The sequence below is a fragment of the Gastrolobium bilobum genome, unplaced genomic scaffold (genome assembly GCF_033153095.1).
Source record: "Gastrolobium bilobum isolate Gb01-03AN ecotype WA unplaced genomic scaffold, APGP_CSIRO_Gbil_v1 utg11244, whole genome shotgun sequence".
Taxonomy (NCBI): domain Eukaryota; kingdom Viridiplantae; phylum Streptophyta; class Magnoliopsida; order Fabales; family Fabaceae; genus Gastrolobium; species Gastrolobium bilobum.
The window spans coordinates 11,383-36,610 of NW_026895558.1; the positions used below are offsets into that span (position 1 = coordinate 11,383).

Genomic DNA, 25,228 nt, shown 5'->3' on the forward strand with positions numbered 1-25,228 from the left:
AGAAAAAGCTGACATGTCATAATTCGCTACCACTGGTAGCGAATTTGATCTGCAATATGACCACGTGTCACGAAATTATTGGTCACGAAATTCGCTACCAGTGGTAACGAATTATGACATGTGGCAGTCTGATAAAAAATACTGTTCGCGTGGTATTTAAATAAAAAAATTGACAAAACGTGACATTTTGGTGATTGTTGCTCTTTTTCTTCTATCCAAGTTAAACATTTTTTCTTTATTGGAACAAGATAACTTCTTCTTTAAAGAAATGGTAAATATTCCCACACTAATATGCACAACAATAATTATCATCTCAAATTGGATAACTTGGGAGGATATATGAATGCCAAACTAAAGATGTTGGACGCTAACCTCAATAACTATATACAAGTGAAAATTCCAGACTGCAACGAAAAAATACATAGAAAGCCAAAATACTACTTATCTATTCTAGCAATTAATGGTACAGAAACCTTTATAAGTGTCTTTCTATCCTCTCTTTTCATTAGTATTTATTCTTTCTCTGTGTTACTTATCTCTTCTGGAAATTAAGGAACTTGATACCGTATGCAAATACAAAAAGAAACAGTGCAGCAAAAGCAATTTGAGCCACTGCAGCAACTCCAAGGAAGCTATATTTATAGTCCATCTGTTTCTCAAGGTATGCTTTTAGTGATATTGTTCCAGATCCAGGTACCTCAATTGGAGTATCATTGTCACCCATCTGGGATGTCAATAGACCATATATAGTCCAAGAAGTTGGGCACGCCCAGTAATACCACCTCCACCATATTGGAATTTGCTGCAAATGTGAAAAGCAGTTAATGGATTTAGTTTGTCTAAGCTGTTGATGAAGGACTTGTGGTTTAACAAACAATTAAAATGTCCTGGATCCTAGGAATATCAAAGTTCAAAACAAGGGCATCCCAGTGCTACCACTTGAGTCAGCACTTGATTTTTCTAAGTTAGGGAATATGGTGAACACACGTAGGTGTTTAATTTTATTAGTGTGTGCATAACTTTTAAGATTATAAACGGATCAGTGAAGTTGAGACACCTGATTGTCAAATTTTAATTATATATCATATAAAAGATATTTTGTTTTTTTAAGTATGGGCTAAGTTATTTCTGGTTAGAAGTGTACATGATCAATATACTATGATGAAAGAAAAGGATAAGTTAAATGTTAAGAACTATAATACCGAGTTCTTCATGAAGATTCTCAGTTATCAACTTAGAATGGATTGCAAAAATATTTTAATATGTGCACTTAATGTGTGAATGAACTATATTCCTTAAACAATGTAGGCTAATGTGCAATTTGCTTTGTTACTCTCTGGCTATAAATATATTTGATCTTTGCTTTGTTATACATACCGATTTTGGAATAAGGAAACCAGAGAATATGTTCCACAACACTAAAAAGAAGGACATAACAATTGCAGCAATTTGGTGATTTGGTGTCAGCGCCACAGTCATCATTCCGTAAAGTGTGAAGTAGATGAAGGACATGCATATGAAGTAGTAGAACCAGAAGAACTTGTCAACTTGCCAGAGGAACCCAATCATTGAGTAAAGGATAAGACTAAAGGCCAATGTTTGGATTGCAACATAAATACATTCTATTGCTACCTGCAAGGCAATGCTTGTAGATTCCATAAATTTGCTCAATCACTGGGAATTAAATTGTCAATAGATTTTGCCTTGTTTTAAGTGAAAGGATCAGCTGCATTTACCTGAGCTAATGCATAAGGGAGAGCTGAGTACATTCCAGCCGCTTTTTCACGGTAGTAGACCATTCTTTCTATTGCAACTACCGGTTGAACAGAGTTAGTGTTGAGGGATCCAACAAAGAAAATAGCAGTATACATAGCTCCCATTAGATTCATAAGTTCTTGTTCCGTTTGTCTGCAGAGAAAAATTTGTCCTCATCTAGGTCACGTACATGAGTGTGAAAGTAGACCTTTCTTTTTTCTTTTTGAGTATGTTGATAAATACATTGTTGGTGTCTTTTTAACCAAAATGAAAAACGGATAAACAAGAGTTCCTTTAGATGGTTATGCAGTTTTATGATGACTGTTGCTTAAATAAACTATTTGACAAGTATTGATGATTCCTACCAATATTTCAACTTTACCTTGCGACCAGAAGATCACGGTTCGAGCATACAAAACAGTCTCTTTGCAAAAGTGAAAGGGTAAGGCTACATACAATCGATTCTCGCCCTTACTCTCGCAAATTAGGAAGCCTTGTGCACTAGGTTTTGCCCCCTTTTTTTAACTTATTTTCTCTTTCTTTTTAAAATTTCAATAAAAAGTATCATCCAATATGAATAAAACTGTAAGTTGTTCCATTACTGTCCAACCAGGAACCTATGGTACCCTTTATCATACTTGATTCATGCGCTTTCCAATCAAAAGTTAAAAGTTACCAACTGTTTCTGTTTTTTAAAGTACAAAACTAACAAGGAGAACATGTGGACTTACATTTTATCTCCTTTTTTCCAGAAAATGAGTCCAAAAATAACGCCTGCAGATATTGATAAGAAGAAACGGATGGCATTATACTGTGGGTTCTTCCAGTAGGATGATCGCTGTTTCCAGAAGCAAGCTTTACATTGAGTAATGAAGGACTGGGAGTATTGAGTAGCGAAATTAAGGTCCTTGGTTCCCTGTAATGGTGTGCTTAGCTCTTTAATAAGTTCTTGATTCCTCCTGAAAAGAGTTGATGTAAAAAATGAAAAAGAGAAGGCCATGTATAATTTCAGATTAAAAAAAGGGAACAGTAGCAGTACTGTGGGAATGCAACTCCAAGTAATACTTAACTGGTACAATTCTGACTTAGTGTACAATTCTGCAAAGTCTACACTAAGCTGAGACTCAACTGCTGGAGAACTGATCTCCAACATCCATGTGGCAGGATTATATCCATCTTTGATTCTCGGAACTCCTGGAATAGCCTGCAAAAAGTTGCACATAGTTTGCAAGATTACAGAATTTGAGAATTTTTTTGTGTTTTGCAATGCAGAAGTCATACCTCAAAGTACTCTATAAGCTTCTGAGAATGTTGACCAAGGGGACCACTATATATGATTTGTCCTCCTCTCTTCATCAAAAGCAACTGAAGGAAAGATGAAATTGAGAAAGCATTGTGTCTTCATAACTATCATAAAAATAAACGTTTCATCTTCCAAATCTTGGGAATTCATACCTCATCAAAAGATTCAAATATGTCAATGCTTGGTTGATGAATTGTGCAGACTACAGTTCTCCCTGTATCCACTGTATTTCTGACAGTACGCATAACAACTGCTGCAGCTCTAGCATCAAGGCCTGAGGTCGGCTCGTCCATAAAGATGATAGAAGGATTGGCAACCAATTCTACAGCAATGGTGAGTCTTTTCCTTTGTTCAGTTGATAAACCATCTATGCCAGGAAGGCCTACTAGAAAATTTCTCACTGGATGTAGTTCAACAAGTTTCATAACTTCCTCAATGAACATCTGTAACACAGAGAGGCTGTTTAAGAATAATTCTGTTCATAACAGTTACATTGACAGAGATGATTTAGCTGCATCTTTATTATAAAGTAAAGCACGGTGCTAGAGTTGAGTGATTAGTGATGTAGTGTGAATGTGTGATTGAGCATATGCTCCAGTTGCTTTAACCTGTCACATTAGTTTTATGTAGCTCTACCCCAAATGAATATTATATGATCTCTTTCGTTTTCAAATAAGAACGTAAGATTCTTACGGATCAGAACCAGCTCCTAGCATTTCACAACTAAATCAAAGGACAACTCTTACGGAATAACTCCCATTTACTCCTAAACAACTGAAATCTCTGCGTAAGTGGTTGCTTCAACTTCAAAGAAGTGAATGGATTTCCATTTAATGATTTCTTAGAGACACCTGGACTAAGCTCAGGTAGTTGGAATGGCCAAGGTAGGATTAGGGTAAGTACTTAGGTACAAGTAGGGGGTGTAAATGAGTCACGGCCGTTCGGCATACGTTTATTTAGTAAAATAGAACAAATTCAAGTCTTAAAAAAAGTCCGTTTAGAAAATAGGTCTCAAGCCTACTTTTACAAGGCTTAGCCTACAAGCCTACAAGGTCAGTTTATATCAAATTATTTATTTTTATTAAAAGAAAGTAATTATTTAAATAATTTTAATTGATACATAATAATTATGGGTTAGCATCATTTTACACAAGTGTAAGTTACACTCTCAATCTTGACCGTCAATTTCACTTCTATTTAATGGCTCTAATTTTTTAGTTACGTGAGCCATTGGATATAAGTGAATCAATGGCCAAGATTGAGTGTAAGACTTTTTATTCTTACATCGGTATAAGAATAATCTGCCCCATTATTTTATTTTATTTCTAATTCTTGATAGGTACTGAAGGCTTAATAGGCTTAAATAACTAACTGGATCGAATAAAATAAGGAAAAGAGGGGAAATAGAGGAATTTGGCCCAAAATACTCTGAATTTTCTGTATTGATAATAGAAAACTGATTACACCTATGTAAAAAGGGAAATTGCTGATGATCTATTATAGTAAAAGGAGCAAATGCAGAACAGAAAAATAGCTACAAATTGTGTAAGAAAAGAAGAACAATGAACAACTAAAGATGCAACACTTTCGAGAGGTGTGCTCTCTCCCAAGCCCAATTCCAAATCTAGCCTGCCTCTACGTAAGCCTTACCCCTAATATACAACAAACTCCCCTAATAGAATTTACCCCTTCCTCAGACATTGTTCCCACTTGGTCAACGTCAGCACCCTCTCTCTAACTTCTAACAGAATTGTCATCTAGAATATTCTTTGCAATAGGTGAGTCAGCAAGGGTTGTATCAGGCTCAAACAAGGCCTTTTGATTTTCTAATATAGGCCAGACCAGACCTATAATTTAGCTTACACCAGACTACTAGGTCAGGTCAGGCTCAAAACATTTTACAAAGGTCCAGCCTATTTAGACCAAAGTCTAGTTTGACCCAACCCATTTAGTGCCTTACAACTGTTAATATGAATCTAGCAATGTCATGCACCTCTTGGGAAATTTGCTTTAAAAAGAATATATGAATCTTACTACCTGACATCAAGGAGCACTAGCCTGTATATGTCAACTCTGATACAACATGAACCCCCCCCCCCCCCCCCCCGCGCGGAAATTAGCACATGCTCATGCTGGTGGAACTTGGACCATGGTTTGACCCTATCCATGATCTTAAAGGATGAGAAGTTCATAAAAAGCAAAGGTCACTTTCATGTCTCTGATTATGGAGATTGGCAAATACATTGTTTTGTATAAATAGAAAAGAGCCCATGAGAAAAAGAAACTGGGGTTGGAGGGTGGAGTTCAATACGAGAGGTAATAGAATAGTGCACACCTTCTGTCTTTCTCTCTTGACCTCCTTACCAAGACGCAGCCAAGCAGAAAACACAATAGATTCATAGACTGTCACATTTGGAGAATGGATATCATTTTGTTCACAATATCCACTAATCCTAGCAAAAGTTTCTTGTTTCTTTGGGAAACCAGATAAGCTGATGCTGCCTTCAATATAACCACCAGTTTTTCTTCCAGCAAGAACATCCATCAAGGTGGTTTTTCCAGCACCTGTTACACCTACTAATGCTGTAAGTACTCCAGGCCTGAAAGCACCACTGACATCTCTTAGTAATTGGAGGCGACTCTCTTCAACTCCTTGTTTCTTCATTTCCTGGTATGAAAACACTGTTAATGACATCGTAAAGATATCAGGGGATTAATATAAATCAGAAAGTAGTTAACAAACAAAGATATTTATCACAGGTAGGAGAATAGAGCAGTGAAAAACAAATGCTGAGGTGAATAATAATTGGAGATGATTAAGATGAGACTAGAGAATGCAGAATTTACAGTTGGCATGTTGATGTAGTAATTCACGTGATCAAAAGCAAGTGATAGGGGCCTAAAGGGTAACACCATTCCGCTCTTGGTGGTTGTAGTGTCTGCTTTGGGAATTGAACTCTCTGAGGTGTTTCTTTCTGCCATATCAAAGACTGTATCTAACCGTTAGTTTGCAATTGAAAAGGAAATATATTATAGCTCGAAGTTATTTGGTGTGATTTTCAACCTTTAAGCAAGACACAAATGTTGAAAACATGACAAAATCCTAGGAGAACACCAATAGAAAAAACATTTCAAACCGTGCAGGACAAAGAAACATTCTGATGAAACCAAACTATACTTGATAAAAGATTGAAGCGAGTATTTTTCTGACAGCTTGCTATGATATATACTATTAAGTTAACATGTTTGTATGTTACCAGCAAGAAAGTTTAGTTACTGAGAAGAGGAATCTTTTTACAGTATATTGACAAGAAAGAAAAAGGTAAGATTTAGTACGTTCAAATGATTTAGCAGTTGAAGTAGAACTCTCTTCTGTAGCTTCCGTTTTCTTGTTTTCCTCCTCCACAACAATAGATTTAGAATCTCCAAATGCTGCAATTCAACTTTAAGACCTTGTTAGAGACAATCTTATAGTAGTAACAGAAACAAGCAGTGTGGGAACTTACGATTCAGAAATGTCAGAGCAACAATAAAACAAATGTTGAAAAACAGAGAAAATCCTAGGAGAGCACCAATACAAATCCAGTACCAATAGTCTTCTGTAAACATGCCTCTAGCCCTGAGAAGAGCCTTCCCAACTGTGGGCTCAGGAATTCTTGGGTCCATATTGGGCTGCAAAAGAAGATAAATGCATGAAGTTTTGCAAGAAAATGAAATAAAAGAAATTCTTTCCTCATGTTAAAGATCTTACAGCACTCCATCTCTTGTCAAGGAATTCATTGATGACAATTGCATTCTGACCATACATCATAGGAGAAGCATAATAGCCCCATATCATCCACGGTTCAATGTCATCTGTAAAGGAGATTATTAAAGTTGCCTGAACCGTTCTTCTCGATACAGTTACTTGAATTAATGGAACCTTGTATTCTGTCATGCATTTCATTTTACCAATGTAGTAGAAGGAAAAGAATAACCGAGGCTCACCTCTGGCGATAACGAACCCTCCAAGTATAAAAACAAGTAGCAGTATAAAGGTACCAATTGTACTTGCCACAATCACTGTTCTTCCAAGACCAGCAATGAATCGGAATAGAGTCAGCCCCATTTGATGAACGCAGAAGAATGCTAATAACTGACGAAAAAATCTGTAACAATTGTTTATATTCATTATTGAATATAGCTTATTGCTTGCTCCTTGCAAGTTCATAAAACTAAAGAACTATAGAAGTGTATCAATTAATTCAACTTTCAAAAAATTACTTCCTAAACAACTGTTAATAAAAATTATGCCTAAGCATGCACCTAATTGTACAGGGAAATTTCATGGGGTTTGTTGAAATATATAGTCCCACATTGGTTGTATGTGCAACTAATGTGGAGTTTATAAGGCCTTGAGCACTCCCACCCTCTGAGCTAGCTTTTGGGGTGATGTATCTCAAGGTTCTTTACATGGTATCAGAGCCTTATCTTCTTCCCCTCACTTTCTTTCTAGTGGAATTTCTGTGCAAACTAATGTGGAGTTTATAAGGGCACTCTCACCTTTTGAGCTAGTTTTTGGGGCGGTGTATCCCAAAGTTCTTTACATGGTATCAGAGCTCTCCTGTGAGGGGGGGTGTTGAGATATATAGTCCCACATTGGTTGTATGTGCAACTAATGTGGAGTTTATAAGGCTTTGGGCACTCCCAACCTTTGAGCTAGCTTTTGGGGTGGTGTATCCAAAAGTTCTTTACATGGTATCAGAGCCTCGTGTCCCGGGTTCGATCCTCGCCGGCCCCCACTTTCTTTCAAGTGAAATTTCTTTGTTCGCATTGATGACACTTAAATTTTTTACAAAATACACACACATGAATCACAAACCATAAACATGCTAGGATTTACTTTCTAATTTCCACTCAAAGAATAAAAACAATTTATAGGTCTACATGTAGCAACATAAACTTCTGGAATGGTTGATTCCTTGATATAAACAAATTGATGAACTTTCATACCTACTTGCAGCTGGAGCAAACCCTACAGTGTAATAAGTAAGGACAACCCATAATCCTGACTCCAACAAAGAGAGAGGGATTCGAAAGATCCATATGGGAAGTGCAAAAGCCCATGCCGGATAAAATAATAGGTCTCTCTGCTTGAAGAAAACAGGAAGTCTAAAAACAGTCATTGCAAGCTCAGCCATTCCATTGAACATTACATTGATGAGACTGAAGAATAGTGCACCATAAAATTTTCTCCCATCCTCAAGTTGGCCATGTTTCATTTCTGTCCTAAGAAACACTGTCATAGTAATCAAAGACATTATTATAATCTGAGTAGTCTTAAATATATATATAAAAGCGCTGCGCTTCATCAGTAGCCACTCTCTTGCAAAGCATGCCTTGAAGAGTTCTAGTTTTGAAATTCCATATTTATCTTTAACCAATGCAGCAGGATGAGTTTTAGTACGGTCAAAAGGAACCTGAAGCTCTTCACAAAGTTGTTGGCCAATGTCATAGTTATTGAAGTGGGCTACAAACTCAGGCACACTGATATAATGGTAAGGTTTGTCCCTTGTTAACCAGTACTGCTCTTGGTCCTTTCTGGAAGTAACCTCCTGTAGAAAGTCTGCAACTCCTTTCCTTTCTGGGCATTTGAACCCCACACTCTCAAAAAAATTGAGAACATTCTCACGTGGACCTTGGTACACAATCTGACCTTCTGAAAGTAAGATTATGTCATCAAAAAGTTCAAATGTTTCTGGAGCAGGTTGTAATAGAGAGATTATCATTGTAACATCCATGATATGAACTAGCTGCCTCAAGAACCTAACAATTTGGAAGGTTGTGGAACTATCCAAACCAGTTGAAATCTCATCCATTAAGAAAACTTTTGCAGGTCCTACCAACATCTCACCTGCATCCATGATATGATATGAAAGTCACTGCTTGAGAATTGGACAAATAAGCAATTGAAGCATACTAACCTTTTCTCTTTAGTAACATAAAACTTTCTTTAAACTATGTTTCCATACCAATGGTTAACCGCTTTTTTTCTCCACCAGATATTCCCCTTCTCATCTCATCTCCTACCAAAGTATCAGCACATATTTCCAATCCAAGAATCTGAGTCCATTTTATTTGATATGTTAGACAGCAAGGAACCTAGAATACTGGCTGAAGGGACAGTATTAAATAGAAATAAAGGCATCGAACCTTGAGAACATAATCTGTAATGAGACTTGTTTCTTGATCTTCCATTGCAGTGGCTTTCATGAAAGCATCTATCTCTGGATCTGGTTTGGTTCCTTCTTGCTTTTCTCGCCTTGTCAATTCCACTAGTAGGTCATGCCTTGTTCCAACTCCCAAGCAACGTCCAGAAAAGTCCAGTGTCTCTCTGACTGACATCTCTCCATGATGAAGATTATGCTGACTAATATAAGCACATGTTCTTTGAGGAACAAACTCTGATAACTCATGACCACAGTAAGTGACTCTTCCTGATACCTATTCATATACAAATTTAGGTGAAGCAGAATCAAAACTAGGAAACTTGGATTCTAGATAAGTCAATTGACTGGAGTTGTTGTCTATGATCCTTAGGTGAGAGGTACAATCTGTTATTGCAAATACTGGAAGGTCAATCATATTCCCCGATTTAACATATTCATTAACATAATCATGATTGAGTTGAGTCAATACATAAAGAAGTAAGTACTTGACAGCATTAGCATATGACAGAAATGAAAGGAGATTATACTGTCTGACATGATAAATTTGTGCAACTGTTTCTTAAATTCGTTAACAAGTGAAATACCACTATTCTGCATGATACTGATGCTGACTTAAACACCAAAATGGTGGAAAATACTGGTCTTTTTCATTTACTTTTTTTTTGGTTAGTTGAAAACTAAATCCTCAATCATACTCGAGTTTCATTTAAATTCATTAATCATAAAATGAAAAAATTATAGGAAAATGTCATTGCATAGATTGTTAAAATGGAGCAAGAGGATGGCAAACCCTTAAATCCCTGTCCAGTTTCCCAGCAAGTGCCTGCAGCAGTGTAGTTTTTCCTGATCCCGGAGGCCCCAAAAGTAAGGTCATTCTGGAGAGTGTTTGAGAAAGATAGATAGAAGATGAAGAAAAAGAATATTAGCAACACACACAAAATAATTATATTGATGCATTTCTGAAAAAGCATATTTCACAAGAAAATATTTGTGCAAAGTTCAACAAGGGTCAAGAACTGACATTCTGTAATTGAACTTTTTATGGTATTTATATAACCTTTATTTTATTTTTATTTTTTCTGTTATGAAGTAAGGTTATTAACAAGTCAGTTTTCGTGACAATTGGGACTAGTCCCTCCCCAAGTAATCTTAAGGGGACATTCCCAATTCATCCTCACTTTTTAAGAAATGCAATATGTAACACCAATTTAATAAAAGATAACTGACTCCATTAAAGTACCTTGATGGCTTGACGATTCCACTAACATCTTGAAGTATGTTGACAACACTTTTCTTTGAGGGGAGAAGTTTGATTGATCCAAGAACTCTCTGTCACAAACCAAGAAGAAGAAAATATCATTAAACATTGCTTATGGAAAATGTAGAACTACTATGTTGTTGTAAGGCACTTTCAAGGAGAATTCTACATGTTAAGATTGATTGCTTCACACTACACTTGGTCAAATGCACTGAATTAGGACTTAAATTAATCTCTGTTACATGATTCGATTTCCAACTGCTAATGGATAATAGTCGAGAGGAAAAAGTAAATAAAAAGTTGTAATTTTCATCTAGTAAGCATACCGCGCATTGTTGGGTATTTTAAATGGGCTTGTCTACTTTTATCCGGTAGAAAACAACATATCTTATACTAAGATACAAAGTGGTGGGGCCACCACACAGAAAAAAAAGGAAAAAAAAAGAAAATGGCAGCACAATTATCAAAATATCTATGACATAAGATAGTAGTCTCTTACACTATGATATTATTATATCCGTTCTTAGATACAGGTGAAGTATAAAAAATATAAATTAAAAAATATTTTAAGGAAAGATTAGTTTGATTGATAGAATATAATTTCACTTGTGATTTCTTAATATCTCATTACGTCTAGTGTTTATTAAAGAAATTTGAGCATTGATTAAAAATGTTAGAATATATTAAATATGATTAGAAATGATTAGTCTGTAATTATTATGATTAGATATGATTAGTCTGTAATTAATTCTGATTGTATTAGGTTTGTATTAGGTCTGGGCCTTTCACTTAAGCTCATTAGAGTCTCTATATATTGTAACCCTCTAAATTAGATCAATATACAACATATTATTTTACATTTAAGTTGGTACCAGAGCTCTTTCGTTCTTGGGACCCTCGCTTCCGCTTAGAAACCTTGTTTTTGCTTTAAAACCTAAGCCCACTGCTTAGGAGTCCTCTTTCTTGCCGTGCGTCCTTCCGGCAAGCCTTCTAGGGCTGTAAACAGCCTCTGAGTGATTTTTCCAAACGCGTCAGCACCTCCGACGGCCATCAGAACCACCACCGGCCGTCAGAATCATTGTTCAGGCCACCGGAGACTTTTTCCGGCGACTTTTCCGACCAAACTTCACACGATCAGGACCCTCTCTTCCCGGCGACCAGGTCTGTGGTGGTCCGGTCAGCAACGCATCTCCCACGCGCCGTCACGCGTCACCTGTCTTCTCTGCGCGTGGGCTTCACGCGCCACCTTCTGCCGGCGCGTGAGCACTATTCCGGCGGCTTTTTCCGGCCGGTCTTGGACAGAGAAGCTCGCCTTCTCCTCCCTTTTCTGGATCTATGATTGTTTCTCTGTGGGTCTGACCTTAGATGCGTGGTTCTCCTTGATTGGATATCGTTTGCCTTCGTTTACGGCTTTTATATTTTATCTTTAAATGGCAGCAGCATCTCTTGATCTCTCGGAGGTTAACTCTCCTTCTATTGTTGCAAATATAGCTCAGTCAGACAATGCATCATTTGGTTCAGGTTCGGACTATGCTGCACTCCAAACCCCTCTCAGGAAGGCTTCTCCTCAGTCTCAGCCTTATACTGGTAATCCCGTTGCTTGTGTTTCTCATTCTACATCACTTGGCACTTGGATATTTGACTCCGGTGCTACCGATCATCTCTGTGGTAATAAGAAACTCTTTACATCTCTTACTTATTCTGATCATTTACCACACTCCCTCACTTGCACCATTACTTTCTCTAACCATTCTGTTTCTGTGCAGGATCCGGGTACGGGGAAAATGATCGGAGTGGGTCGTGAGTCACGGGGGCTTTATTATCTGGATGTGCCTCGTCCTTCAGTAGCATGCTCTCTCACAGAATCTCCACAACTTATCCACAGTCGCCTTGGTCATCCAAGTCTTTCAAAGTTGCAGAAAATGGTTCCTCTTTTGTCCGGTCTTCAGTCTTTAGATTGTGTGTCATGTCAACAAGGGAAGCATACACGCTCCTCTTTTGCCAGTCGAGTCAATAAACGAGCTGATGCCCCTTTCTCTCTTGTTCATTCAGATATCTGGGGTCCAAGTCGTACCTTGTCTGTCTTAGGTTTTCGGTATTTCGTTACCTTTATTGATGATTTTTCCCGTTGCACTTGGACCTATTTAATGAAAAATCGTTCTGAGTTATTTTCCATTTATAAAAAGTTTTCTACTGAGATCCATCCTCAATTTGGTGTTTCTATTCGTATTCTACGTAGTGATAATGCTAAGGACTATGTTTCTATTGATTTTTCTAATTTCTTGGCCACACAAGGTACTTTACATCAAACTACTTGTCCTCACACTCCACAACAAAATGGAGTGGCTAAACGTAAAAACAGACATCTCATTGAAACTGCCCGTACCCTTCTTATTCATATGCAGGTTCCCCTTCACTTCTGGGCAGATGCTGTACTCATCTCTTGTTTTCTCATCAATCGCATGCCTTCATCTGTGCTTCACAATGACATTCCTCATAATCTATTGCTTCCAGATGTTCCTCTTTATCCTCTAACTCCACATGTCTTTGGTTGTACTTGTTTTGTTCATAATCTCACTCTTGGTAAGGACAAGTTAACATCCAAAGCCTTTCAGTGTATCTTTCTTGGTTATTCTCGTCTTCAAAAGGGTTATCGTTGTTATTCTCCCGACCTTAAGCGTTACTTAGTTTCCGCTGATGTCACTTTTCTTGATCAACAACCCTTTAATTCTATCCCATCTCAGATGTCACAGGTTGATCATGTACTTCCTGTCCCTTTTCTTGACTTGTCTTTGCCAGCTGCAGGTGCTTCTATTCCAGATGAGCAACCTATTGCTTCTATACATGAGGACCGTCCACTTCTCACCTATCAGCGTCGCAAAACTGTGCCTCCTGTCGACTCGACTCTTGCTGACTCATCGCCCACTGCTGTTGCTTCTTCCCCTCGGGATCCTTCATCAGAGACTCTTCCCATTGCTCAAAGAAAAGGTACACGTACTACTCGTAACCCTTATCTTCTTTATACCTTTTTGAGTTATGACCGTCTTTCTTCACCTCATTTCACCTTTGTTTCTAGTCTTTCTTCTATTTCTATTCCTAAGACCACAGGTGAAGCACTTTCCCATCCAGGGTGGCGCCAAGCAAGGCTTGATGAGATGACTGTTCTTCATTCCAATGGCACTTTTCTTTGAGCAAAGAGGATAAGGGTTACGAGTAGTACGTGTACCTTTTCTTTGAGCAATGGGAAGAGTCTCTGATGACTGCTTTCGTCAACTCCTCTGATCAACTAGCGGATGTCTTCACTAAAGCTCTTAGAGGTCCTCGGGTTTAATATATTTGTAACAAGCTTGGTGCTCACAATATATACGCACCAGCTTGAGGGGGAGTGTTAGAATATATTAAATATGATTAGATATGATTAGTTTGTAATTATTATGATTAGATATGATTAGTCTGTAATTAACTCTGATTGTATTATGTTTGTATTAGGTCTGGGCCTTTCACTTAAGCCCATTAGAGTCTCTATATATTGTAACCCTCTAAATTAGATCAATATACAACATATTATTTTACATTTAAGTAAAAAAATTAAAGAAAGTAAAAAATTTCTTTAAATGAATATAATCAAAGATAATAAAAAAAATTAATTTGATATGAACATCTTGTGTTCAAGAAGCATCTAAAACACATCAATATCTAACACAAGTATACCAAATATTATAAACAATATGTGGATTAAGAATGAAAATATTTTCAAGATATTGAATGAACAAATAAGAAAACAACAATACTCCTCTTTTTGGAAAAAAAGAAAGAGAAAGAAGTTGGCATTTCTCTCTTTTTTTCTCTCCCTATTTTTTCAGAAGAAAAGGTATAATAGGAAAAGTGTATGAATAACATTATTGATTAAGAAATAAAAAAATATGTATCACATGACACATGAGGAAGCAGGTGGTCCTAAACATGAAGCTCTTGAATACGAATGAAAAAAAAAAAAAAAACAAGCCAGATATAGTTCCATGTACACAACCCAGGTTCAGGGTCCAGAAAAATTAGTATTAAGTAATTGCTTTTATATAAAGCTCAGACTTAAAAAAAAAAATTTACCTCTCTTTAGTATTTAAATTAATGGCACGCTTTTTATTAACCAAAAAGAAAGAGAAATTTGAAATGGTAGAAAGTAACCTCTATGGCATTCATGGTGGAATTCACTAGTGTTGGCAGTGCTCTGGTTCCAATATATGCATCCCCTTCAACATACAAATGTTCAAATCGTACTTCAACCTTTGGAATCTCTACAGCCACCCTAATCAACAAAAAACTTGATAATCAAAAGGTCTTGTAATAGAATCAAATATAATTAAAATATGAATTGGTAGTCTAACCATTCAGAACCAGAACTCTCATATCAAAACCAATAATACATAATAATAGTAATAATAATAATATATTGTTTTTGTTTTTCTATTGGTGGCATGGCATGAACAAAAATAACCTATCAATCCTCTCCCTCATCTTAGTGAGGAACTTCTCATTGTCTTCTTCAACAGTCCTTAGTACACCATCAAGGAGTTTCTTCTTTTCTAGCATACCAAGCTTGGATATGTCAATCTCCTCATAGTTGAATCTTCCACTCTCTAAAACTTGTTTGACTATGGTTTTCCTCAGCCTTTCAAAAGTGGGAAGCCTCTGTATAGCAGCCCACTTGAGGTGTTCCTCATCATCTTCCCTATTGCTCCTCTCAAATACATCATCACCATGTCCACTCCACAAACTCCTTCTGCTTGAAGATCCATTGTTCATCCTCATGCTGCTCATCACTGACCTCACTACATCATCTGCATCCAACTCTTCCTCCATACCTATATATATGTTTATATATAAAAAATAATAATGGTATGAATGCAAATTCTTAGGTGGGTAGTGGTAAGAAATATTCAGGATAACCCAAATGATTTGTGGGTGAAAGTTTGGAGATTTGAGTGTGTTTATTGGCTCTTAACTCACATACACCAAAGTCTTGCATTTAAAGGGAGCAATATGAAATGATGTGTTGTTTTAGCTTCTTCAACACAGAAGAGACCATTAAGTTCACCATGTAAAACTAGTCTAAGAGTACATATGAACATATACGAAAACGATAGTGTTGGGTCCATTTCAGTCTATTCATTACGAATTAGTTATATTTTTGTGAGAACTTTTTGCAATTACACTAATGTAATGTAAGATCGGTTGTATGATTAATATAGGATCGGTCTTGTATAGTGTAGTGTGTAAGAGTTTGTAAACAAACAGGTTTGTAAATATAACTTGCCTTTATTTTTGTTAGAAAAAATATAAATAAGATTAGCGCTTTAAGTTTTTAGGTGAAATAATTATTTTATCAATATTAGCTTAAATAAGTGGTTAGTTTATGGCCTGTTTGGATGAGTTTTTTTTCAGTTAAAAACTACTTTTTTTCTCCAAAAAAAAGCACTTTTATTTTAAAGTGTGTTTGGATATTGCTTCTAAAAAAAGCAAAAGTTATAAAAAAAAGTCAAAATCTTACTTTTTTCAGAAGCTAAAAATTTTAGCTTCTCAAAAAAGCAAAAGTCAAAAGCTAATTTTTTTTACAAAAAATAAATATTTTTTTAAAAATCTAAATAGTTTTAATTTTAATAAAAAGCACTTTTAAAATAAGTAGGACATAAAAATAACTTTTTTTTAAAGGCAATCCAAACGCACTCTTAAAGATGTGAACTAAATTAATTGTTATTATAAATTAGGGAAAAGTTCATCAATGCCCATGTGCTTTGCTTCAGAATCATTTATGTCCCTGTGATTTTTTTCCTATTACATATGTCTCTGTGCTTTGTAAAAAATAAGAAACATATGTGATAAAAAATATATCCTTTTACAAATCACAGAGGCATAAATGATAAGAAAAAAATTACAGGAACATAAGTGATTCTGAAGTATGTAGATGAATTATGGTTGAACTTTTAAACAGAGTCAATAAAATAAGCATCTGTTCGAATCTGTCCGGTGAAATTTTACTTTATTTTGACACTGAAAATTTGAAACACCTAACCCTAGCATTCACTCATTCATCTGACTCACTGAATTGGAGCTCAAGTGACAGCGATGAAAAGCGTATGAATACAGAAATGCAGGCGCATTCAATATAGAAGAGCGATCAAAAGCGTATCAACGTACATGACTCAGACTCAGTACTGAAGCTCAAGTGAAGTGACTCATTCATCTGTCTCAGTACTACAGCTAGCGCATCACAGCTTCATTCAAATAATGACAATTGACAAGAAAATGCACAGAACATAATTCATGATGATGATGGGGGTCCGTGACTTGAGTCTCTTATCATAGCGTTGGAACATGTTTCAAAATCATAAATAGCGTTGAAATTGAAGCGCAAACAACATTCAAAGGAAAACTCAACACATAGTGGGTTTGCCGGGGATCAAGGCAAGTTGATATTCACAATCCATTTTAAAAAACGAGGCGAGGTAAATTAACTTATTTTTCGATAAATTGATAGCGAGACGGGTTATCAACTTTGTCACCTCGGTCATGTAAAGACAATAGTGCTCAAATTGAATTAATTGGGTTTTCAATCAATCAATTTGTTGGGAATTTAAAAAAAAACAACTATAGTTAACTTAAGTGCTTAGTTTTATGATTTTTTACATCAAGACTCAAATGATTAACTTAATCAACTTTTTTATTATTAAACTTTTAAAAATTATGTTTTCAAATTTTAATAATTAAATTTCTCTTCTTAAATTTTATTCTATAATTAAAATTAAATATGAAAAATATAATATGAATCTTTAAAATTAATTTGATTATTATCTCGTAATTTTAATAAATAAGGAACAAATATTGTAATTTAGAATTAGTAAAAAAAAATTAAAATTATATTAGAAATAACAAGTAAAGATAAAAAAAATTAAAATAATATAGTAATTTGTATTTTTATTTTAATCAAATTGTTCGAATTAAACATGTTCAACTACTGAAACGGGTATGATTGGTTATAGAATTGTTCGAATTTGTATTTTTATTATAATCGATTTGAATTGATTTAGATTAATTATTTTTAAAAATAAATAAAAATCAATTCAAAATAATCAAATTAAGTTAACCCATGCACAGCCCTAAATATATGAGTACTACTGAAACGGGTATGATTGGTTATAGTAATTGGGTTGGAAGATATTTCAAGGAAGCTTCCTTTCCTTGTCCACACTAATCTAAAACATATGGTTCAGAATTATTGTACGTGACTAAGTCCCTTTTTATCTATTTTTATAGAAAACATAAAATTAAAAAACATTTAATTTTTTATAATAATTAAATAACTTTGTTTTGAAAAAACACAAACTTAAAAATAATAATCTTAACATTTTTCTTATAAACTAAAAGGGAAAAAAGTATCTAATGTTACTTTAGATAACTTTGTCTAATGTTCATTGAGAAAGATGTTATTTTGGGGTTGAAAAATTAAAAAATTAGAATGGTAAAGACTATTATAACTCTGAAATAAATTAAAATTACAAAAATACCATAATTTCTGCCCCAAAATAACGTCGTTTCGATGAACATTAGACAAAGTTATTTAAAATAATTTTAGAAAAAACAAACCCAAACTAAAAATAGTATCTTCAAAAAACTATAGCATAGTGTTTTTAATTTATTCAAACATATCTTAAATAAATTTGATGGAGCTGAAATTTTTTAAAGATGAAACTGTTGAAGGGCTAATCCATTCAGCATATGTGGTTACAAAAGAAAGATCCAACAGACCATCAAAGCAATTTTTTTCTGTAAAGAAGAAAAAGGAAATTTAATTAGTATATCCTACCAAAATTAGAAGAAGAAAAAATTATCTGATTATATTTATTTTACCGACATTTACCTACTCTTTTATGATTAATGTTATATTAATTAAATTATTTTTACTTTTAATTCGCGACTAGTACGTGAAGTTTTACACGTAAGGTAAACCTGTGACTTCAAGTGACACCTTTAATGGGAACAGTGATCAAAATGTCGTTGTTTACCAATTTTTTTACTTAAATGTCATGCGAACAATGTTATTTTCCAATCTGCCACGGGAGCAAGTTCGCTACCTGGTGTAGCGAACTCAGTTTGCTGACGTGTCACGTTTCTAGTGGACATCGAGTTCACTACACGGGGAAGCGAACTTGTTTTTAACTAAGTTCGCTAGGCATGTAGGCGAACTTCATTTGTTTTTTTTTTTTTTTAATTTGATACTTGTTATCCACTAAAAATGTGACACGTCAGTAAATCGAGTTCGCTACACCGGGTAGCGAACTTGCCCTCATGGCAGATTGGAAAATAACATTATTCGTGTGACATTTAGATAAAAAAGTTGGTGAACAGTGATATTTTGGTCAGTGTTCCCTTTTAATGCATATATCCACAACAGTGACAAATTAAATGAGGAGTTAACACAACTACACAAGTGCATGCAGCTGTCTCTAATTTGAGTGAAAGGAATAAGTATTACAAAGATTTCCGAAAATACATCGAGATATTAAGCATTTGTTAAGTCCAAGATGACTGCTCAATTATCATAAAGGACAGAAAGCATACATCAAAGCAAACCTATGGGTAAAATTGGATGCGACTCAATCAGAGTCGCTTTTGGCTTCTTCTGTTTCTAGGAACATGTAAATTGTTCAAATGAATAATATAAAAATAAAATAAAATTGAAACCCGGTATTTCAGGCAAAAAAATTTAAATAATACTTTTTAATTAAATAATTATGTATTTATTACAATTTTGGAAATAATTACATATTTATTGCACAATGTGACGTCCCTTTTAGACGTCACATATGACGCTCCATTGAGGCGTCTCACCCTAAAGGAAGACGCCCCAATGGGGCGTCACATGTGACGCCCAAAAGGAGCGTCTCATGTGTGCCTTATATATACCTTTTTTTTACCATTTCACTTCTCACTCTCTAACCTCTCTCTAACCACGGTTTGTGCTCCCGACCGAACGCGAAGATTTTCGTAGCGAAGTTCTGCCAACTTAGGTAAGTTCGTAATACCTGCTATGTATACGTTTAAATTACAGTGCTACCTTGCGAACATGTTAGGATTTATCGTATATTAGAGACTTAGAACATTATGATAGTCACTTAAAATTTTTGTACCAAGCTATTATTTTGTGATAGTGACTTCGTAAATTTTGTATGATGTTATTAATGCGAGATGTATTGATAATTTTGTAGTCAGTTAGGTGTGATGATTAGTACATATTTACGAAGTTATTAGTGACTTAGGGTTAAGTATTATGTCAGTATGATTTAATTTGTGTCCGATGTTTTATTATAATTTAATTGCAAATAAATGACTGTACTACTTATTAATAATATTTCATTAATGTCAATTCTAGTAAAAATGTAGGGTTTATGCTTAATTTTGTTGATAATAAATTAGGGCATTGCTTAATTAATTTGTACATAAAATGTGTTGTTACATGTGATTAATTTCATTGTTGTTTTATATTATGGTGAGTTTAGGGTCATGGCTGATTCATCATCATCTTCGGGTTCTGCATCGGATGCAGAGCCTACCGATCCTAGCATGTACATCATACCTGGGCCTTATAGATGGGACGTCCTTCGTAAGAGGACGCAACGTACCCATATTTCACAACGAGTGTGGAATACGGAGCATGTGAGGAGACTGAAGACCAAGCGTGGGAAACCACAGGGGGGCCACCTACCGAGGCTATTCCAGAGGTGGTCACAGACTACCTCACACAAGTTGGATTTATCCATGTTGCCCGGATGTGACATATCCAGGTATGCGATTTACGACGTTTTGTGTTTATGTAATTATTCAATACCATTCGTTAACACATGATAATTGTATAACTTATTTCAGATCGATGCCCCATTAATCAGTGCTCTGGTCGAGAGGTGGAGACCAGAGACACATACATTCCACATGACGTAAGGTGAGATGACTATCACCTTACAAGATGTGGCCGGCATATTGGGATTGCCCACTGACGGTATTGTCGTTACCGGATCTACAAATGAGGATTGGCCCGCTGTTTGTGTTGTTGTTTTTGGCGCGGTTCCACAGGCCAATGAGTTCCATCATTCAGGTGACCACCGCATCTCATTCTTAGATCAGTTATATACCCGGTGGACTGATCATGCTGGGGATCATGATCGCGAGATATATTTCACAAAGGCGCACATTGCCCGCATGCCGGGGTGTTGGTTGCTGGCGGACAAGTCTGGAGGTAGCAATATCGGTTGTCGGCTAGTCCTGTTGCTTGGGGGAGGATTTGATGAGATTGGTCGTTTCAGCTGGGGATCTGCGGTTCTGGCACACTTGTTCAGGAATTTGTTCGAGTGTACAGATGTCGGTCGATCTGACATGGGTGGTTGCCATATTCTTCTTCAGATTTGGGCATGGATACGATTCTCACCCATTGCTCCACCCCTTCCTCCTCATCCAGAGCCGGGCACGCATTATGGATACCGGTATGCTTTATTAAACTCATTCGATTTCGCTAATGAGTTATCATGTATACTAACTGTATAATTGCTTGAACCAAGATTGATCATTTTTGTTTCTGATGACAGGTTTAATACGGTGGCAAAGTTTAAACCTCATGAGGTTGTCCATTATCGGGCAACCATGGATACACTATGTAGAGATGAGGTAAGGTTGTGGATACTTAGTATGTTGTTATTTAATCATGCGTGTTTTTTTTTGTAACACCATATATTATTTTTCACTTTGTGTGTAGGTGGTGTGGCAACCATATATCGATTATCAGTGGCCGGACGTGACTCCACACCAGCAGTACCTTTGGCTTGCTGTGACACCTCTTATTTACTTCCACATCATAGAGGCATGTCAACCGGATAGGTGCATGCGGCAGTTTGGTTTGGATCAACCCATCCTGGATGTGAGCAGGAAGTTGAGAGGGATCCATGATCATACTCTGCAGGGGAAGGTTGACGAGAACTGGAGGCGTAAGCTTCGTCCTTGGATTGAAAGATGGCAGGTCAGGGAGCAACATATCGTTGTGCCCCCTCCATTACTAGGGTTGATGTCACCTAACCATGCGTACATGGAGTGGTACCGAGCGAAGGGAAAGAGATACATTTCTCTGAGGGCTACAAAGATTGGACGAATGGTGAGTTTATGACAAATTTTAGCAAACATACATATTTTACATTTGTTTGACAATGCTAACACATTTTTATATATAGATTGACGGTCTAGAGATGCTGTATCATGTAACAACTACGGAGGAGTTTCCTTGCTTCGGCTTAGACTATATCCATGAGGAGATTGGCAGGATTATTGGCATGTTTCGTGAGAATTCACGAGTAGATGAGCCTGGGCCTGAGGCACCCCCAGTCCAGACACAGCCTGATCCGCAGTTGTCGTTGAAGGTTCCCCGTAATAGACAGGAGGGGCGCGGATTAGGACATACCCGTGAGCGAGTTACAGCTGTACCTGTTCCTATTATGGCACCGAGACCAATGGTGGAGACTCAGGGATGGTTCAGACCTCCAGTCATTGGGACTACTTACGGGTCACAACCGATGTATCATAACAGGTCGCAGGATGCAGGTGGACCTAGCCAGCCGGAGTCTGACCACCTATACATGGATTCACAGGAGCCAGTTTTCTAGGCCAGTCCCATGGCTATGGCGAGGGCCGATCATGCATACTCACAGCCTTCCTCACAGACGTTTTCACAAGGACTTGATGCTGATGTGTCGGGTTGGTCTGCAAAGGATACCTTCCATATGTGGTCAGAACTAGGCCTAATCCCAGATAGCCATGACAGTGAGCAGACTCTAGCCACGGACACCCATAGTCAGGGTTTCACGCCATCCCACATGCAGGGCAGTACTTCAGGGCATGCATATTCACATTATCCAGGCCAGTCTTCGGATATTGGATGGACCGCACCGGCAGATGATTTCATGCGTGCGGCGATGGATGATTTCCAGACTCCACCACCACCGACACATCAGGGCGACCCAGCATCGGACAGACGTATTCAGCCAGATAAGGATTCACGTCATAGGCCATGGCCTCCGTGGTCGTAGTTTCATTGCCATATTGGGTTTTTTTGTATTAGTTATGACTTTATCATTTGTTATATTTTGGACTGTACATTATTATGTTATTCGGTCATTACTTGTCTTTAGTATTTCTGTTGTGAACGTCAACTTAATGCATGTATGATACGGGAACTAATCAAGATGAATACTACTATTAAAAAAAAAACATACATAAGGGAAAGAGTCCAACATTGCAAAGTCCACACCTAGACATACATAACTACTAAAGGAAACATAAAGAAATAGTCCAACATACATAAAGTAAACATACATAACTAATAAGTATCTCAGTCGTTTCTCCCACGATTTGGACATGCTCGCCGATTATGGCTGCGTTCCTTGCAAAGTCCACACCTGATACGGCTTTGACTTGTCTCGACTTCATCCATCTCGTTGCGTATGCGAGTTGACTTTGGACGACCTTTTGCACGCAACATAGTGTTATCGGGAATAATCTTTGGACCTGTACTTGGCGGTATTGCTTCCTCATTTCTGATTGGCTCCCACGGAAAAGAATAAGCCTCGACCAAGTTAGTTGTCAAGAAGACATCGTCTATGTACGTGAAAGGACTCTGCCTAACACTTAAAGCAGCAGCAGCGGCGTGACTACACGGGTACTTAAAGGCCTTAAACTTTCCATATTGACAAAATCTCTGTGGGAGATTGACAGAATATGAACGTTCTCAACCTGCGTCAACCTCGAAGACAGTATGATCCACGTTGTATGCACGAACATGGTGGCCTGTTGCATGTACATGATTCTTCTTGACCAGTTCAACAACATTTTTGCAATGACAATGAGATGATTGAAGTTGCGCAACGGCAGATGTACCTCTCTTAACAAAATAATGAACCAATCTGCTATATGTGTGCTTAACCAATGCAGTTATCGGCATATTTCTGGCCCCCTTCAAAACCCTGTTGACAGATTCTGCCAAATTTGTTGTCATATGCCCGTACCTTCGTCCTTCAAGATCGTAGGCACGCGACCACTTTTCCTTAGGGACGACATCAATCCACTCAGCAATTTGAGGACTACTTTCACGGAAGCTCGCAAGATTTCTTTCAAAATCAAACATGGCCGGAGTATAGCTTGCACAAATTGGACATCATCGAATTAATCATAAAATGAGACATATAATGGAAATAAATAAATAAGGATATGTGAATGAGTTTACCTAAGTTCTTCAACATCCGTTTCAAACCCTCATTTCGAAACTTTTGATTGAAGTTGCTTGCAATATGACGAATACAAAAGACGTGATATGCATTTGGTGGCAGCCAATTAGGGTTATTCTCCACAGCAGATATTATGCTACGATAACGATCGGAGATCAGGCATATGTTTGACATGTCAGTAACATGAGCACGAATATTAACAAGGAAATAGTCACATGCTTCCAAGGTTTCACCTTCAACGATGGCAAAAGTGATCGGTAAACATTCATCATTTTTTGGGCTGTGGCCACCAACAATTTGCCTTTGTACTTCCCATACAAATGCGTTCCATCAATCTGGATGACTGGTTTGGCAAATTTGAACGCCTCACAACACTGTCTAAACGTCCAAAACATGCGAAGAAACACATTTTTTCCAGTAACTAACCCATGCTCCGCATAAAAATCATTTGTTTGAATATGATAAAATGAACCTGGAGAAAAGCGAAGCATGTATTCGCACCACCTTGGCAAAAAAGCATACGATTCCTCCCAATCACTGTACATAATTGCCATCGCTTTCTGCTTCGCATACCATGCCTTTATGTAGAAAACTTTAAAGCCATATTTAGAGGTTATCCTTTCTTGAACCAAAGAAATTGAGTCAAATGGTTCTTCCCTTATCATCCCTGCATTGAAAAGGTCACAGACTCGATAACATAGAACGAATTTAATGGAACAGCAGTATGTAAACGTTGACATGTCATTGAAAATAAATACGTACCTATAACGAGATCCGCAATAACGTCCGCGTCGAGCTGTCTATGTCCCTGGGAAATGTGCTCATTCAAACAATTGTGATCTCCATCCCATTTCGTAATCTTCCAATTTTCACCAAGCACTGGTTTGATCACCCTAACGCGCCACAGACAACCTTTATCATACGCACAACATTTCATGGTTAACTTTGCAGGCGTGCTCTCAATTACAATTGCTGCTTGATGCTCCCTAATCAGGTTGTGCTTAAGTGCTATTTGGACATCTTTTTTTGTTGCAAATTCTTGATTCACAAATAACTTGTCACCCAGTTGCCACGGACCTTGTATTGAACCCGATCCTGAAACCGTACCATCAGTGCATGATTCTTGTTCACTGCGATAACTCCAATCAATGTACGAATAATGCGGAATTCCTTGCCAAAAAGGAATAACAGTTTCGTCACCTACATCTGATAATTAAAAGTTTTTAATACAAATTTCCTAAATCAGATATTAAATCAGGTATATACAAATTACATCAATTACCTTGATGATTACATAATGGGGCAGACACAACGTCATGCAATTGCGGCATTTGCGCGACCACTGGTTCATGGTAGACTGGGATTTGAGACGCACCCATCTCACCAC

At 36.9% G+C, this 25,228-nt stretch overlaps 3 protein-coding genes across 7 annotated transcripts; 1 reads left to right on the forward strand and 2 right to left on the reverse strand.

Moving 5' to 3' along the window:
* Positions 1–299: 299 nt before the first annotated feature.
* On the reverse strand, positions 300–15,611 carry LOC133316436 (pleiotropic drug resistance protein 2-like). 5 transcript variants are annotated; one of them, XM_061518194.1, is made up of 20 exons: positions 15,021–15,611; positions 14,711–14,831; positions 10,508–10,596; positions 10,058–10,142; positions 9,251–9,541; positions 9,070–9,160; positions 8,051–8,951; positions 7,046–7,206; positions 6,810–6,913; positions 6,565–6,730; positions 6,357–6,490; positions 5,906–6,016; positions 5,394–5,726; positions 3,211–3,501; positions 3,037–3,120; positions 2,826–2,959; positions 2,487–2,714; positions 1,737–1,908; positions 1,378–1,632; positions 300–802 (listed from the first exon to the last, which is right to left on the reverse strand). In XM_061518194.1, exons 1-20 carry the CDS (start codon positions 15,383–15,385, stop codon positions 533–535), a joined length of 4,386 nt encoding a protein of 1,461 aa, XP_061374178.1. In that variant the 5' UTR covers positions 15,386–15,611; the 3' UTR covers positions 300–532. The 5 variants fall into 5 exon arrangements, with proteins under 5 accessions (XP_061374178.1, XP_061374190.1, XP_061374196.1 ...); XM_061518206.1 differs by having other exon boundaries at positions 5,906–6,048; positions 6,395–6,490; positions 6,813–6,913; positions 15,021–15,610; XM_061518212.1 differs by having other exon boundaries at positions 5,906–6,044; positions 6,451–6,490; positions 15,021–15,610.
* A 4,913-nt stretch (positions 15,612–20,524) lies between these two features.
* Positions 20,525–22,224, forward strand: LOC133316381 (serine/threonine-protein phosphatase 7 long form homolog). Its single transcript, XM_061518127.1, has 4 exons — positions 20,525–21,057; positions 21,160–21,238; positions 21,327–21,719; positions 21,796–22,224. The coding sequence occupies exons 1-4, from the start codon at positions 20,525–20,527 to the stop codon at positions 22,222–22,224; spliced, it is 1,434 nt and encodes a 477-aa protein (XP_061374111.1).
* Positions 22,225–22,949: 725 nt separating this feature from the next.
* On the reverse strand, positions 22,950–24,778 carry LOC133316392 (uncharacterized). Its single transcript, XM_061518135.1, has 4 exons — positions 24,604–24,778; positions 24,364–24,508; positions 23,361–23,754; positions 22,950–23,315 (listed from the first exon to the last, which is right to left on the reverse strand). Exons 1-4 carry the CDS (start codon positions 24,776–24,778, stop codon positions 22,950–22,952), a joined length of 1,080 nt encoding a protein of 359 aa, XP_061374119.1.
* Between the last annotated feature and the right edge of the window lie 450 nt (positions 24,779–25,228).

Coding starts and splice junctions, on each gene's coding strand:
- LOC133316436 (XM_061518194.1), bottom strand. CDS start 15,385: ATGGAGGAAGAGTTGGATGCAGATGATGTAGTGAGGTCAGTGATGAGC. Junction 6,491..6,564: donor TGCTCTGACATTTCTGAATC/GTAAGTTCCCAC, acceptor GTTGAATTGCAG/CATTTGGAGATTCTAAATCT. Junction 2,715..2,825: donor ACTAAGTCAGAATTGTACCA/GTTAAGTATTAC, acceptor AACTCTTTTCAG/GAGGAATCAAGAACTTATTA.
- LOC133316381 (XM_061518127.1), top strand. CDS start 20,525: ATGACTATCACCTTACAAGATGTGGCCGGCATATTGGGATTGCCCACT. Junction 21,058..21,159: donor GGCACGCATTATGGATACCG/GTATGCTTTATT, acceptor TTCTGATGACAG/GTTTAATACGGTGGCAAAGT. Junction 21,720..21,795: donor CTACAAAGATTGGACGAATG/GTGAGTTTATGA, acceptor TTTTATATATAG/ATTGACGGTCTAGAGATGCT.
- LOC133316392 (XM_061518135.1), bottom strand. CDS start 24,778: ATGAAATGTTGTGCGTATGATAAAGGTTGTCTGTGGCGCGTTAGGGTG. Junction 24,509..24,603: donor TATTGCGGATCTCGTTATAG/GTACGTATTTAT, acceptor TTTTCAATGCAG/GGATGATAAGGGAAGAACCA. Junction 23,755..24,363: donor TACAGTGATTGGGAGGAATC/GTATGCTTTTTT, acceptor AATTTGTGCAAG/CTATACTCCGGCCATGTTTG.